Genomic DNA, 16890 nt, shown 5'->3' with positions numbered 1-16890 from the left:
CAGCGGCTAAATCAACATCGGCAAATACAGGCACGTGCCATCACCCAAATAAAGGCACATGTTTGACACGCGTGGGAGGAGGATTTTTGCCACTTAGTGCTTCAGGAGGGTTTCTGAAGCTGCAAGAGAGAGGCAGCGGGTGGAGCTGGCTGGCACCAGACAGCACAAAAACAGTCACAGCAAGGCCCTGAGAAAAAGCAAGAAGAGACAGTTTAAAGGACCAGATGTTGCCTGGAGAAAGCTGGGAGCAAGGGCTTCAGCATCCAGAGAAAGCACATTTTGCATGCTCTTTATAAACAACCATACCTTCACACATAAAATTGCAACAAAACATGGAAGGCGGCTCAGGGGAAGTGTTCGGAGTTTCCCCATGATCCCAAGTGAGGACAACTAATGCCTTTGTTCCTCCTTGCCTATTCCATTCTTCCCTTCTGCTCCTCAAATGCAAGGCGGGGAAAAACTTTATTATGGAAGGAATGACTTGCCCAACAGACAGACCCCTCTGCCTTCAGACCTGACCACAGACAGACCTCAGCAGACCACCCCACAAAAGGCTACCCATACCCAGTATCCTGCTGACGAAGCTATCTCTGCCTTTCTTCTAACACATGCTGTCTCTGGCTGACCCAGCACGCAGCGCACAAAGGGTTTCTGCTGGGCTCACACTGCCATCTCCCAGGGGAAGCCCAGGGGCAGCCTGTATGTCTTTGTGAGAGACACACTGTGCAGTCCCACCTCCCCAGATCTGTGCCCTGACAGCACGCCAGGCCCACAAAACTGAGGATGGGGATGTTGTGCTAGGAAGGAGGAACCTCCCAGTGCTTGGTGGGCAGAAGAACCACAGAATCACAGAATCATTAAGGATGGAAAAGACCTCCAGGATCATCTGGTCCAATCGTCCTTCTACCCCCAATGTCACTCACTAACCCATGTCCCTAAGCACCACGTCCAACTTTTCCTTGAACACCCCCAGGGATGGTGACGCCACCACCTCCCTGGGCAACCTGTCCCAATGCCTGACTGCTCTTTCTGAGAAGCAATGTCGCCTCATTTCCAACCTGAACCTCCCCTGGCAAAACTTGAGGCCATTCTCTCTAGTCCTATCACTAGTTACCTGTGAGGAGAGGCTGACACCCAGCTCCCCACAGCTTCCTTTCAGGTAGTTGTAGAGAGCAATAACCCACGGTCATCTTTTCCCTGCCCCTTCTGGGGCATGTAACTCCAACAGTGACATTCAGAGAAACCATGGGTCAAAGAGTAATACTTTTGATAGGTATTCCTGCAGTGTCCTGCTGATGGGAAACCAAATGTTGGATACCACAATGAAGTTGAACAAACACACAAAACAAAAGAACATTGGAGGGGGTGGCAAGCCAAGCCTGCTATGGAGTTGATTTTCAAATATATGCAAAATTGATGGCAGTGTAATAGTGGTTTTGTTTGTTTGCTTGTTTGTTTGTTTGTTTGTTTTGTGGGTGGTGTTTGTGTGCATGTGTTTTAAGTTACTGGGTTTTGTTTGTCTCCAAAGCTGCAAAGAGTTTTATTCAGGCTATGATTTTGCAACAAAAACCTCTCTCTACCTAGCTTTTCCCTGGTGAATCTCAGGCTTCATCCAGTTACGACACACCATCATTCCGCCCGAATGAAACTAAGTTAGCAAGCATATGACTACCAGTGACTTCAGTCACACTGTATGTTAGCACCCAGGGAACCCAGGTCCCAATTTCGCCTCAGGTTTCTTGCTCGCCAGATTGGATGCCTTTACGCAGGCTGTCTCTTGGCAGGCGGATGAATCTCAATGGAAGCAAGCCTTCCTCTTTGCCAGAAAATGGGTTTTCTCAATGGCCTGTTTGCTAAGTCGAAGTCAAGAGGTCTTAAACAATACTCATGTCAGACGCTTGCGGTAACAACTGGAAGAACAGTTTCATAGCAATAGCCCCGGTCTAGCAAAAAATGTTATAACATGCTTAACTTTATAGAGAACAGAAGACTGCACGTGACCTTGCAAAATCAGGGTATGACATTTAGAGGACTCTTTAAGAGTTTTCCCACTTATCCAGCCACTTGAATAGTTTCCTTCTGCAAATTCGCTCCTAACTTTTAATAAGAGGAAGCCAGTTCCTGCAGATCTCTGCCAAAAGGAGCTCCAGCTGAACTGAGAGGAAGCTGGTTTGAATAAGAATCCAGCAGGCACTGTGGGATTTGGCCAGGAGACCAACACAACACAAGAGGAGAAACTTCAGCTATAGACTACTGGAGGGACACCTCCTCCCCTCCCCATCTCCACATCCCTCCTTTTTCTTTTTTTTTTTTCCAGGAACTGCTGGTGGCAGCCCTGCTGGAGGTGATGCCAAGCCAGGCAGCCGAGCCAGTTCTCAGCACTGTCCCAGTGCACCCTGACCATTCACATGGAACTCAGAGCTGCAGGTTACCGGGTGCAGCCAGGACGGTCAGTGGGAAAGACTGAGCCTCCACAATAAACCAAACCTTTATATCCTGATTTATGCTTAGAGGAGAATGAGACAAAGAGCCAGGCCATGTAGGTATTTCATATAGCCATAGTTAGTGCAAGTCGATCTCCAGCTGGTTTTTTGAGGTGACCAAGACAACTCTTGCAGTGAATTCATTTTCTTTTTTTCCTTCCTTTTGGTGACAGGTGTCTGGCATCACTCGTAGCTTGCTTTGTAATCACCACTGCTCTCACTACAAAACTCTGAGCTTAGTTTTCAAAGCTGGATGGCGATTTTTGGGGGCCAATTCAGGGCATACTAAACAGACCTAACTTTGAAGCCTGCACAGTTCTCAGCGTATTCTTGAGAGCAATCCCTTTCAGGGTATCTCAGGTTGGGCAACCAACCAGGCATATAATAAGTTGCTTTTCATAACTGAATCCAAGGATTAGAAAATGCTAACTTCTTTCACTAGACAGTGTTTATTCTTTGCTTTAGCTGTTAAAGCTTGGTAAATTTTATAGTACATCAGGGGAATATTTTCATAGATCGTAAGTACCAACATCTCAAGAAACAAAGGATTAAAGAAAAGGATCATCCAAGTAAATGCATACCAGCAATCAATAAGCTGTACACCTGCAGAAAGGACCACGCATACTCTGCTCAGGACAGGGAGAAGTCAGAGCTTTTCTGCTCAACTGTCAGACGTGGCTGAGTCCATGCACCATTACATAAACACAAACTTAACTTTCTCCATGGCCTGATGCTGGACATTCACCGAATTACCCAGCAGTCTGTAGCAGCCAATTCAGAGGTGCCAGGGTGGCACTTCTGGAGGAACTCCCCTCAGCTACCCTGCTTGGCTGCCCAGTTCCTTAACAAACGCCAGCATCCTATTCACCTTTCAAGAACTGCTCTCAAAGCAGACTGCAGAGCATTTCTAAAAGTATTACAAGAAGATAAATGCTTGTTAACCATTCTCTTTACAGCCTAGCCATTCACGTCAAGGAAGTAAGCAATCATCCAAACCTACAGCAACGCGTGAAGGCAGACTTTTCCACAAGAATGACATCTGTTCTATTTATCAAGGACAGAAAAGAACAACCATTCAACCATGGCCATCTGATACCTTTTATACTTGCCTTGTGTGCTTGCTATGAATAGAATAGGAGGATCAGAGACTGAGTTAAATGTGCATGCATGTGCATGTATATGCACTGAAAAGGCTTCTCAGCAATACAATTAGAGATGCATTGAGATTTCATGTTAAACAAGCAGTATCGTCTCTCTGCTTCACAGTTGAGTGGTGATGTTCAGCCTTTGATAACTTTTGTGTTTGCTCTTTGCAGGACAGCTGAATTATATATTCTGTTTCATTTGTATTTGCTCTGGAATTAGTAAAATCAACAATTAAAAAACATAGGGAGGAGTCACTTTTGTTAAAATATTGTCTTCTCTTCAGAGTCCATGACAGTGTAAGCCAAGAGTTTGGGGTTTAGCAAGAGATAAAAACAGCTGCTGTAGAGATAAGTACAGGATAAATGTCTTAGTTCGCAGGGGACCACTCTCTCTGTTGGCAGACTAGACAGCCAGGAAAACTTTAAATCAGCCCCTAAAGGGGAATAAACTTTTATAAACAGGAAAGTAGCTCAGAGTATGCTCATTCGTATACTTCAGATTGAAGGTAGCTTGAATGGAAAGAATCAAATCACTGGGAGATAAGAAAAAAATCTTACCATTACCTACAGTGCAAAGACAACAGTATCCAGCAATGTGCATAAGGATTCAGATAAGCAAATGAACCCTCTTGATGTCACAGCTAACTTAAATGTAATCCTTAAAAGCATAAGCAGGATGTATTTGTTAAGGTAAGAAAAGGTATTAATTACACCTGTACATGGCACTGGGCACTATTATTAGATTACTAGATCTAGTTCTGGCACAAGCACTTCAAGAATGATGTTAAAAGTTTGCAAAGAGTTCTGAAAAGAGCTTCAGGAACAGTCTGAGGTCCAAGAACTGTTTGTCACAGTATCAGACTGAAGCTCAAAAATTTTAATTAAGAGAAAACTAAGCAGTGATGATGATTTTCTGCAAGTACCTGCAGGAGGAAAGGGCTGCTGATAACAGACAGCTCTTTAATAAAACAAAATTAACTGCCCAAAAGGTAACATTGGGCAAACTCAGGCTGTAAGCACGATCCATGTTATTCAGGTGCAGTGAAGCAGTGATAGGAACATCTTATCTTACAGAGATGAAAGTAGATTTTGAATCCCCCCACCCCCAGAGTGTGCAATAGCTCAACAAAACATTGCTACAGATACGCCCAAAGAGAATACCAGCTCTTGTCTTACACAGGAGGTCAGGCCGGATGACCACCGTGATCCCTTTGAGCTTTAATAATTGTACAGGTGAGAAGCATCTCTGGTCCCAGCTGAGACAGGGGCAAGGCACAGCACAGGAAGACTGGAGTTGAGCTAGGCAAGGCAGTCTGGGAGCAATTAGCAGTCACATCAAGGGATGCAAATGTTGAAAGCTCCATCCGACATCCTTTCCTGAGCTCTGTGGCACAGAAGACACAAAGTGTCACGAGGACTCAGGCAAATATTGATGCTTCTGCAGACAGCCCTACTCGCCCACGCTGCTGCTGCTGCCTATTGCATCAGCACAGTCGAATTAGTGTTTCCATGAGGAGCCAGAGTCCTGATGTATCAAGGGACTGGTGTTTGTAAGGACATACTATAGGGCTGCTCCTACCACGCTATGTGCAAGGGCAGACTGTATGAAGGCTTTAAAACAGTCAATATTGCAAGGCTGTGAGCACAGACTGGTCAGAGCTTCCTCATGATCTACCTTCATGCCCTTTTACATGGTACAGCATTCCCCGTATCTCTGCAATGCTTCCTCCTCCTTCAGTCAGTCAGGAAGGAAACAGAGGTAACTGCTGATCTAACACACAACTAATGCCTTGTTCGACACGGTCTATTTCCACAGAGCAGCTCAGCTTCACTGGAGGAGAGCCATGCCCAGCCATATTTCTCTTCAACATGCTTTTTTACTTCATGCCATATTTACAGGTAACATCAAGCCATCCTTCATGGGTAACTACAGTTATCCTTTGCTGGACATACTTCTGCTCAGCTGTTTCCGTAAAGCTAACTACCTTCTTCCCCCTCATCTTCTGCTTCACTCCATTTTCAAACTGAATGAAGTACCCTTATCTGCGAGCATCTCTGCCACCTGACACGGCCAGACCTTCAGTGACTGCCAGGAGATGGTTTTGAGGTAAGGGGCTGCAGCAATTCTGCCCTTTCCCATGTGTTCTGTATGGAAATCCCCACAAATTATGCTTTTCCTTGGTGCTCTATGTCCAAACCAGCAGAATGTGTACGATGCAGGACTTTCAAGAGCCTGTGCTGCTACAGCACTGGCACATCTACAGGCAGGACACACGACTTGTCCTGAGTGGGTCATGGGTGGGATCTGCCTGGCCTTTGGCAGAAAGAAACCAATTCCAGTGACCTTTCACTGCTCTCTTGGTCAGCTAATTAATGGGGTAGCAATAACAGTGTCCCCCGAGGGACAGGAGCACGTTTTACCTTGCTGGCCTCTAGTGATATCTACACAAGTCAAGAGAGATTATGCAGAGACCGATGGACGTGGTGGCGGCAGAAAGCTGGAGGTGGAGATAAATGAGGATGTGATACCAAGGTTCCCTAAGAAATCCTTATGAGTTTGTCAAAACCAGCCTTCAGGCCTGGGCCATGTGCTGCAAGAAGAAAGCATGTGTCTGAATGCCTGAAATGGCTGGATTTGCCCAGCCATTGAAAAGTAAATATATTTGCCTGGTATCACTTTCCAAATATTAGCTATTTTGCAGAAAATGGCTCTTTGACATGCTAAAAGACCATCCATCACTCAATTCGAGATCTCTTTTGAGCTCAAGGTATTAACAGCTAGAGGGAAAGATGTTTTTCAGGTCCTGTTACATGAGCACATGGGGGCCTGATGTGCAGCCACTGCAGCTGAGGGAAAGCTGGCTAAGAGGAGCAAGGCCCTTATTTTACATGGAAAAAAAAGATGATGGCTACTCACAACAAGCACGAAGGAAGCTGTGTGATAACTTCTGGGAAACCAGAGGTCCTCTTCACCCAGACACAGCCCCCAGTAAGCTGCTAGGACAACAGGAAGCAGAGAGCGCTGGAGCACAGCAAGGCATGCTCCATGCCTTGGTCACAAATGAACCATATCCTATCCAGCTGCTTCTGATAAACTAAAACTCGCGTTTTTAACGCTGAAAACGTCTTCTGTCACAGCAAGATGGATGAGGATCTCGGGTTACTTGTGGGGAAACAAAAGCGGAGAAGTGATACCGAGTAACATTCCTCCAGCACCACTCCTCACAGGAGAAACCTTGCGGCTAATGCCGCTTGCCCCTTACATGATCACGGACCTGTGGCATGTTTCATATTAAGCAGTCCCTGCTTCACATTTTAGTGATCACATCCATAACTGGACTTACAGAAGACCAAGTGTCCCTAATTTAAAGTGCCTTAACACCAATGCAGCTTTATGATTAAAAAAAAAAAAAAGGGAAAAAAAAAGAAAAAAGAAAAAAGGACGTTTGTTACATCAACAAAAAACACTGCTTTCAAGGCCCAGTTTAGTAATTTAAAATACAGGAGATAAAATATTTACAGTCATTGGGAGCCAATCTAAGGGTGTTGCCAATAAAGTTTATATATATATATGTTCTCTCCCTTAGTTCTGTGGACATTAATCACAGAAAATAAATTTATTCTTTGAAAAAAAAAAAAAAAAAAAATGTTTCCATGACAATCTTCCACAACAGGCAGAAAGCAAAGGAACTTCATTATACGTAACTTATCTTTTTTTAGTTCTCTTTGTTGCGATGATTTTCCTGGTGGCACCTGATCTCGCACCAGGAATGAGAAGAGCTCGACTGGGACCCATGTTGGAAGTGCCAGACTTGCAGCTCAGCAGCGCAATACTGCAGCAGAGCATGCTCATAAAAGAAAGCTTTGGTTGAGGCAACACCAGTTTTTCTAGGTGATCTCTCTTGGGGACCACTTTAAATGCTCAACCACTCTTTCCTGAAGTGGTCTTTCCCTTCGGGAGGAGGAGGTTTGACTCTGTTCCCTACAAGCACTGACACCAAACACAATTTTGGCAATGCTTCACCTCAACAGCTTAGAAACGGGCACCTCTGTCCTAGCATGGGCCACGGGGTCATGCCAGTGGTTGCAGCTTCTCTCCTTCTGCAGTAAAACTTACCAGAAAAAAACTCCCTGTCTCTCTTCATCAGCGCCAGCTCCATCAGCCCACTGAAAACACTGGCACCGCTAAGTTCATGCCCTCGAGGAGATTGGCCAACAGACAGCAAGCACATCAGGAAAGTAGAGCAGAAAAGGTTTTACAGAGACACAGAATGAAGAGGTTTGAGGTTTTTGCTCCTCAGCTTAGCTGAAAATAGTAGTTAAGCCAATCTGGAAGAGAAGTAGTGCAAAGTGAGACCACACTGCAGGCAGAAGGTACTCGGGATAGCCTGCATCTATCCTGGTCCAGCTGCACCCCATACTGCCAGGTCAACACCAACACAGCAACCCACGTAACTCTTCTTCTGGCCAATATCTACATAACCACTGGTTGTGGATGGTTTTAGATCCCTCTCTAAGATCTCAAAGACTAGCATAATATGCACGCAAACTTTCAGTCTATTTGTCTATTGTTATTTATACGACACAACAGCTTGGCTTTTAGGCTATTATTGCAATTCAGTCACCAGCAGGGCCATCCCGTCACCTCATGACTGCTTTACTTGTGAGATTGTTTCCTTGCAAAGGGTAAGTGCTGCTCATTAATAGCATCCACTTTCCCGAGTGCACGCTAACAAATAACTCACAAGGGCAGAGGGGCGAAGATGCCTAATGTGTTATGTCCACTGAAAAGCATGAAGCTATGGTAGCATTCCCCAGCTCATTAGTGTAAAAAGGGATACAGCAAACTGCAAGAGGTGGAAAGCTAGACGTGTTTTAATTACTAACACTCTTGTAGGTAAGGCATGCCTACAAAAACAGGCTCGCAGCTTTACACATCATTAAATATGTTAAAAACACAAAACTTGGGAGAACAAATACAGGGATCCAGATGTGAGTGCCACAGAAGAACTACACCTGGTATCAATTCAGCCTCAACACTCAGCTTCCCTCAATCCTGCCTATGCCACTAAAATTATAACGGTCTGTATGAAAAGCAGCACATTGCTGACATGCACTGTTAGTGACGTCCTTAAAACTGCTGAATGTAAACTTGAAAGCAGATTATCTCAAGAGGATAAGCAACTGCCACATGTGCATCAATTCAGCTCATTGCAGAACAAGTTGCAAGCTACAGCTGATAAATATTAAAACAAGCTTCCTGGAAGCAACAGACTGCAATAATGAACAGGCGCTCTTGCCTATTCAGGCCTATTCTTGCTTACTCCAAGCATGCAACACAGAAAAGGGTTAGAGTCAAGAGTGTGGCTTTATAACAAGTGCCTGTTGCAACTGGTTATCCTCCTGATGAACCAACTGTTAGCAGGTGCTCATACAAGAGACTGAGCAGGTGAGCACACATCAGCAGTCTGGTGTTTATTCTGCCCCGTGCTCAGATTCTTAAATGAACACGCTTTGGAGAACTTTGTGCTGACAAAGCATCCAGTTGTCTGGTCCTGCTTCCAGCCAAGTCCTTACTCATGTCACTGCAGCCATGACGGCACCCTTGAAATCCTTCTCTGAAGTATTGCATGTTAATAAAAGCATGTGTTTAGTGGCTTCAATACAAATTATGCATTTGCGTGCACGTACACAAACCTCTGTGAAAAGAATTGTGTCAAAGCTGTGAAAGCAAACACTTAGAAGCAAAGAAATGTCAAAATTAAGGCTGCAGAAACACCCTCATTTCACTTCCTCGGTGCATATAATTAAGAGCGGCATCATAACACATCATCCAGGTGTAACAGTTGGCAGCTGTTAATAAAAATCACAGGAGAAAGCCACCATGCAAATTTATGGTAAGTACTTTCTTAAGCAAGCTTTTTTTTGGGGGGTATAGATAAAATGTTAAAATATGTAGAGGAAGAGCTAAGAAGAGAACTATTAATTAAATACTTGCAGTGAGAGCACAAACACATTGAGGAAACTGATATACAAGTATCACTGGAGGAAGGACAATCTGCAGCCTGACAGTATTTGGGAGTAAAAACAAAGGGTTGGACTGAAAGACCGATGGTCACATTAGAAACTCAACTTTTGTTTGCAGTAAAGTAACTTTCTGGCCCACTTGCTTGGTAAGATGGCTTGGAAGTGACCCCCATACACACACAGCCCCCCAAACTTAAAAAGTTATGATCCTAGAACTGACTACATGTGAGTATAAGCCACATTTCTCTGTTCCCAAGCCAGCATTACTACTTGGGCAGCCCTGGATCTTGCAATACAGGCACGGCTGACGACGGCAAATCCTGATGCAGAAGTCCTTCATGTGAAGTCCCCATCAGGTTTTGGTTTCCCAAAGGAAGAGCAGCAATGTTGCAGGGCTGGCACAGTTATCAAGGGCAGGAACAAGGCAAAATCTCACCTGCTGATGCACCCAAAGGCTTTTGGCCACCAAGTCAAGCCCCAATCCCCTCAAGTCCATGGCAGAACATAAGAGGAAAAGAGTGAATTTACTCAAGGCAAATTTAACTCCATAGCATGTGTTAACTTTGCATAAAATGCAAAGCATAAAATGTGTATGGCGTTGTAACATCTACTGATGTGTGCTGGCATTACTTCTGTCCATGTTTCTCTGTGTCCATCTGGCTATATTATCCTGAAGGGTTGGTGAGTTTCCTAGGGGACACTGCTGGAAGACAGGAATTATGCAAAACGCATCACTCCAGCCTTTGCTCCTGGTAGCGAGCCCATGAGCAACTCAACAAATGTCCTCGATGCCAGCAAGGGATTAGAAACGGGATGTTGAGACTAGGGTACAGATTGTCTGACAGCCTTCCCCACCACAGCAAGGATTTTAGGAGCCAACAGCCTCGGCTGGTGTAGGGCAGCAGCAGTGTTAGGTCAGAGGTTGGACTTGATGATCTTGAGGTCTCTTCCAACCTAGAAATTCTGTGATTCTGTGATTCTGTAACACCTCTGCATCCCATTTTGCCTCCCTGCAGGCAGCTTGAGCCCTATGGTTCAGCACCCACCGCAGAGGTGGAGAGCCATGCAGATCCCCCCAGCTCTTGCACCCATTGATCTGCTTCAGAAGGTGACGACAAACTGTGATGTCCTAGCAGAAATGCACCCACTGTGCCAGCGTGTAATTCTGGAAAATGCAGGCAGAGCAACGTGCCACCAGCAGGGGACAGAGCCTGCAGGACTGCTGCCCAGGTGCCCTTTGAGAACACCTCCCCTGTTCCTTCCCTGGGGCGCAACAGCCCACGCAGCCACCCCGGCACTTCCAGAAATCTCAAATGCAGTGTTTTATTTTATTATTATTTTTTTTTAACACAGAAACGCATTCTGAAAGCAAACCCTTTTGTGAAAAGGCCACTTTCGATATTAATTGCTTTGCCTTCATAGAAGCTGGTAAACTGTATTTTTAGCAGCCACTTCCCACTAAGTAGCATTGTTACTGAAAACCACTCGATTCACTGTAACTAAAAATGTCTCCTTTTTGAGCTTAACAATAGCGCTAAAGAAACTGATAAACATGTTTTTTGGTGGATGAGAAGTCAAATGATTCAATTTGCTTCAATGTCTTTTTTTTCTGTCGAGCTAAAGGTTGTACCTAAAAGTAGACAAAAGCAATCTCAGGTCAAGTTTGTTTATAAAGACTCATGCTCACGCCGTTCTCTCCCCTCAACATACTGCCATCCTGTGATGCTGTATGGAGTTATTGAGACATTTCATCGGGGTCCACAGAGGATGACACAATCCATCCGGTCTACCAGTAGAGCATATTACCCCCCTGCACTGACAGGAACCCAATTTCAGCTGTCTGAAACTACACAAAAGATATCATTTTGCAATATTGCCCGCTTTCTGCTGCCCAGAGATAGACCACGCCGAGCCTCAAGCTTGAAACAATCCGGGAGTATCTTGTGCACAGGCTGCAAAAGTTAGCTGAATAACAATACAGCTAGCTCAGTGGGGTTTCATAGCCACAATTTAAATCTAAATTGGCTTGCTCTTCATAGAGAAACTACGCTTCCTTAGGACTGGCAATAAAGACTGCCTGAGCTGATCTGACAAATCAGCCTTTTACTCCAAAATCTTAGATTATAGGCTGTGATATTTTTGTTCAAAAGCAACGGAAAGAATAATCTGTTCAGCATTCTCCTGTGCTCAGCTAAAATACACTTAATTGCATCAGGCATTACCAAACATTTTTCAAGCCCAGAAAATAATAACATGCCTGACATTATGGTAACATAAACCACAAGAAGCACTGCAGCAGATTGGATTTAAAGCCCAGCGCTGCAGACACTCACAGCTAAGGTTTAAGATCTCACCTTAGCTCACCCTCCCGTGCTCAGGCGCTCGGAAGAGCTGCTGGTTGCAGCCCCACACACTGTACTCCAAATGCATAATCCAGCCAGCTGCCCTTGGAGCAGCTGGTAAAGCAACTAGCGTTTGGCCCACAGCATGCACCATCTCAGACTCTCTTGAAGACCTCTTTAGCTCCTAGCAATTTCAGGGTGAGGTAATGGCAGATTTTTGGCATTCACTCCGCATTGCCTTGATTCTGTACAATGCATTGTGTCAGTGCAATGGATCCGAGCCTAGCTGGGGACTCATTAATCCACAGATTTCATTTCTAAATACACAGTTTTCTGAAACAATAATGCGCATTAACTCCTCCAGAGTTGCTAAAGTCTGCTGCAAATCAAAACCTGGTTGGGCACCCCTGGCTGAAGTCAGATAATCTGGTGACTGTAGCAGCTTGGCCTGTGCCAAACCAGCTACCAGGCATTAGCAGTGAGACCCCTACTTCACACTATTAGAGCAATTTTATTGAAATTCAGACAGCGCCTTTGCTTTACAAAACAAAAATCAAATGTCAATTATTATTTTTTTTTCCTCTGAAAATACATGCAGGCACTAATCCTGGAATAATAGACTCATAAAACATCAGCCTAGAAAAATGCAGCGACTGGGACGATCCAGCGGGCTGTCCGCAGGAGAAGGCTTTGTTTCCACGGCTCACTTTGCTGAACTCCACTTGCAGGCGCACTGCCTACTCCCTCCTGCAGATTAACTTTTCCTCTGCAAGTGAACGGACTGGAGGACAGTTTCTGGCTCACCCCACTGACTGGGGGACAGGCCATAACAGGGCGATGTTCTCCCCCAGCCTTGCTCTGAGAGGATGTCCCGAGCTGGGGGAGGGAGGTGGGTATGGAGAGGTGTCAAGGGGCAACTGTCACATAGTCATGCGCTCTCAGGCAGCCCTGATAATGCCATCCTGACTCTGGTTTCCACCCCGGAGGAGGGCTGTGCTCGGCCTCTGGTGGCCTCTTCCCACAGGACCTCCTTCCACGAGCCGGTACTGCTGGTCCCAGCTCTCCCACTGCCTCATGCTTTCCCTCCCCGTTCAATGCACACGCTTGCTTGCCAGCCCCAGCCTCCTCTCAAATGCACTCCCAAAGAAAGGAGCCCGGGTAAGCAGATGTTTTTCTTCTCTTCCTCATGTTACAGCCAGAGCTCTGTCGCCTGTGGTGGGCTCCGTGTAGGCAGAGCTGCCGGCAGCTGCGAGGCAGATCCAGTTTGGGCACGTTTCAGCCTCTTTTGGCTGGAGGCCACGCAAAAGTGTGGTGGAGGAACATGCCCAGAAGAGCTGAGTGTCCATCAGCTTCTCTGCCGGGAGAGATACTGGACCCGATGATCTCTTGAGGTCCCTTCCGACCCCTACCATTCTGTGAGATACTCATGTGGGGTCACGCGTGGGACGGAAAGCATTCCCCCCTCCGGTGAGAGGGAGGCACCTCGCTGAGATAGGGCCTCACCTGAAGGAAGTCATTAGCTGCCCTTATCTCCCATCCGTTAACTCAAATCGCTCATCCATAAATACCTGAAATTAAAGAGCTGCGTTGTCTGGGCGGACGGACCCTGAATGTGTGAATTTGGAGCTATGCGACCGACCTTTTACCCGCTGAAGCCGACAGCGAGCGCCTCCTTTGACCCCGCGGCACAAGATCGGGTCAGGCAGAGCTCAGAGATCATCGCACCCGGCCACGAATAAGGACACAGGGACTCAGCAGGAAGGAAGGGAGATCCTCCTAGAGTTTCTGCTCAGCACTTTGTCATAGCATGTGTTATTCAAGACACTGGGGGGAAAAAAAAAGGAAGGCAGCGGGCCTGGGAGCTGAGACAGAGGGGCGTGTGGTGGGCCTTTTTATTTTTTCCTCTTAACAGACTGAGATAAATGTAGCAATCCAAAAAAGTGGAGGTGGGAAGGACGTGTGTGTGCATGTGCCTTTTATCAACGAGAGGATCATTGGATGTATCTGTTACCAAGGAGAAGCACACGCTTGGTAACAGAAGAGCACAAAATTATTTTCCTCTCGCGTTCCTGAATGATAATAATCACTAACATTACCATTTTTTGTCCCGATGAAATTCAGAGCCCTAACTCGAAATTTCATTCCACAAGAAACTTACTGGAAGGGGAAAGAAAAAAGAGCCAGGAGTGCAGGAACGCATACTACGAAGACGCAGCCGTACCGACAGCTTATTTAGGGTGCTGGAGGGAATTGCCGGAGGTGCTTGGTCCTGGCAGTGCAGGGAGCTTGCAGTAGCAGTAAGGTGTCCTGCGTTAGGTAGAGCTTTGTTATCTGGTCTGATCCGACAGGGCAGCTCTAACGGGAGCAGGATAACTCCTCTGTGGGTCCCGAGCTGGGTGGACCAAACTAAAGCACCCGCTGCTCTCTATCGCGTGGTGACACATCCTGATCGATGGGCAGGAGGCTCCACTAAGGGGCTGGGGAGAAGAGACGAGGAGCAGAGCCCCTCGGCGGACTTTTCTTACTAATACCCGAGGAGGGGGAGGAAAAAGAAAAAGGAGGGGAAGGTTTTACCCTGCCGGCACTCAAAGCGAGCAAACCCGGAGGGGGGAAAAGGGTCGGTGCGCCTTCAGCGGAGCATCCCCGGGGGGCAGCAGAGCGCCCCGCCGCCCTCCCCGCGCCGCTCCCCGCCGTGCCCAGCCCTCCCCGGCCGGCCGGCCGGCTACCTTCTCTCCGGTGAGCACATGCAGCCCCTCTCGGACCTTGGCGAAGGAGCCCTCGCCCAGCTTCCTGCCGATCAGGTAGCCTCCGACGCGCTTGGTGTGCTGGAAGTCGCGGAGCCGCTCGCGGGGCGGCGCGGCGCTGAGCCAGGCGGCCAGCAGCCTGCCCTCCGCCGCCACCGGACCCGGCACGGCGCTGCCACCGCCGCCACCACCGCCACCGCCACCGCCGCCGCCGCCACCGCCACCGCCAGCCACATCGCCCAGCAGCCCGTCCCCCGCCGCCGCCGGCATCCCCCGGCCGTGCAGCCGCCCGGCAGCAAAGTTGCTCGGCGGAGGGCGCCGAGGGGAGGAGCGGGGCGAGGGGGGGGCCCCTTGCTGCCGCCCCTCTGCCTGGGGACGGCGCCTCCCTCTGCCTCCGCCTCCTCCTCCTCCTCCTCCTCCTCTTTCTCTTCCTCCTCCTGCTGCTGCCGCCGCTTTGGACTGGCGCTAATTTCATCCCGCTTGCACGGCCCCGCAGCCCTGCCCCGGGGGCTGGGGGCTCGCTGCCCGCCTGCCCCCAGCCGGATGGGGTCCCCCCTTCCTCTGCCACCCCGCCTGCTCCCCTCCCACCCTCCTGCCTTCTCACAGCCTCCACCCTCACACCCCAAAGACTTGGAGCTGCCTGCAGCGGGCTGTCGGACGGCAAGCGGGGCACCCTGCCCGCAGCACCCCCCGTGAGGATGCTGCTGTACCTGGCCGCGGCGAAAACCCCGCTGGCGGCTCGCAGGGCTGCTTTCCCGCTAGGGGGCTTGCTCTCCCGTGCCACCTCTTTTTTTTATTATTATTTTTATTTTTTTTAGGCTCTTCTTTCACTCGTTAAAAAGTGTCAAAGCGGTTTTACTCCGTGCCGCCTCCGCTGCACGCTGAACGCTGCTTGAGCCGAAGCCCTCTGCTCCCTGCCTCCCGAGGAGCCCAACCGCAGCGCTAATAGGATTTCGGCTGGCACAGGTGTTGATTAGCCGTGTGCTCCTCTCACAGCAGCTTTCGTTGACAAGGCTACGCTGGTAAAACTTCCTAATTTAAGCCAGAGCTGAGAAACATCATCATTTTACCCTCCTGACTGTAGCGAATGACAACTGGGAGCCTCCTGTGTAAGTCCAGGCTTCGAAGTATTCAGGACAAAAGCACAGCCAGGGCTGCCTTCAGGCAAGGAAAAGTGTAGGGAAAGAGAACCAGGGAGGCAGACTCACTCTAAACCCTTCTGGAGCTCAGCTGGCTACCTTCCCCTACCCCACTTTCACTCCCTAAAACTTCTACCAAAGCCTCCAAAATTGATTCCCTGTGGCTACGTGCACCATAGATCCACTTCTGGGCTGCAGGCTGCTGTGCCAGCGCGATGCTCCCAGTAGCTGGGGTCCCCTCGGATGCCACAACGTCTCTAGTTTTACCCTTGGCTGAATTTCACGCCATTATCAGCCTGTCCCAACCCCGCCAAATGAGCCAGGGCTGGTAAATCTGTCTCCTGCCAATTGTGAGCAGTCCAGGAAATAGCTTCGTTGAGGCTGCCTGAATCAAAGCTGGAAGTGGGGAGGTGCCCAGGGCGCCCCGCTGTTCGAAGGGAAGGTGACCCCAGCCTTCCACAGGTTGCTGTGGTGTGTGTGAGCTTTTTAACAACATGGATTTATGGGGGGGAAAGTTGTACTGAAGAATGGAAGGGGAAAAATCCTTCCGTGCATACCATCCTCAGTATGCATGGAATGGGGGCACAGCACTGCCACTGTGTCCTCCCAGGTTAGGGACACCGTGTGACCCAGGGCATCGCCTTCAGCGCCTGCATCCCTGCTGGTGCCACCCAGGAAAAAGTTCACCCTGACACCGTGGGGCTCAGGCACCCGCTGAGTGGTCCCAGAGCTTGCACGAAGCTGTATGCTGAAAGACAGACAGACAGGCAGGCAGAGGTGTGTGCCCTTGTTTCGGCTCACAGCTCCCACTCAGCTAACAGAAAGGTGGTCTGGGGCCACCGTGAAGGTTAAACAGATGTTAACAGTAGGCTATGTTATTTTCAGTCAAACACCTAAAAATCAGCCTCCTTTAAAAATTAAACAGGCAAGAAGTGGCCATTACAGAAAACATTAGTGGAGCTCCAAAAGAACCCAGTGAATTTTTATTTTTTTTTAATTTGCTCAACTTG

At 48.1% G+C, this 16890-nt stretch overlaps 1 protein-coding gene across 2 annotated transcripts in view; it reads right to left on the bottom strand.

Annotated features, from left to right (window-relative positions):
• The window catches only part of HUNK (hormonally up-regulated Neu-associated kinase), a 57522-nt gene extending 42131 nt beyond the window's left edge, over positions 1–15391 (bottom strand). For both annotated transcript variants that reach the window (XM_082763724.1, XM_082763725.1), the window contains exon 1: positions 14724–15391. In XM_082763724.1, coding sequence (XP_082619850.1) covers positions 14724–15011 — 288 coding nt within the window. In that variant the 5' untranslated portion in view covers positions 15012–15391. The remainder of the gene's footprint in view (positions 1–14723) is intronic.
• Positions 15392–16890: the final 1499 nt, after the last annotated feature.

Source organism: Aythya marila (genome assembly GCF_965140915.1).
Source record: "Aythya marila genome assembly, chromosome: 1".
NCBI lineage: Eukaryota > Metazoa > Chordata > Aves > Anseriformes > Anatidae > Aythya > Aythya marila.
Note: the sequence above shows the minus strand (reverse complement) of the source record. Positions and strands in the feature narration are given on the sequence as shown.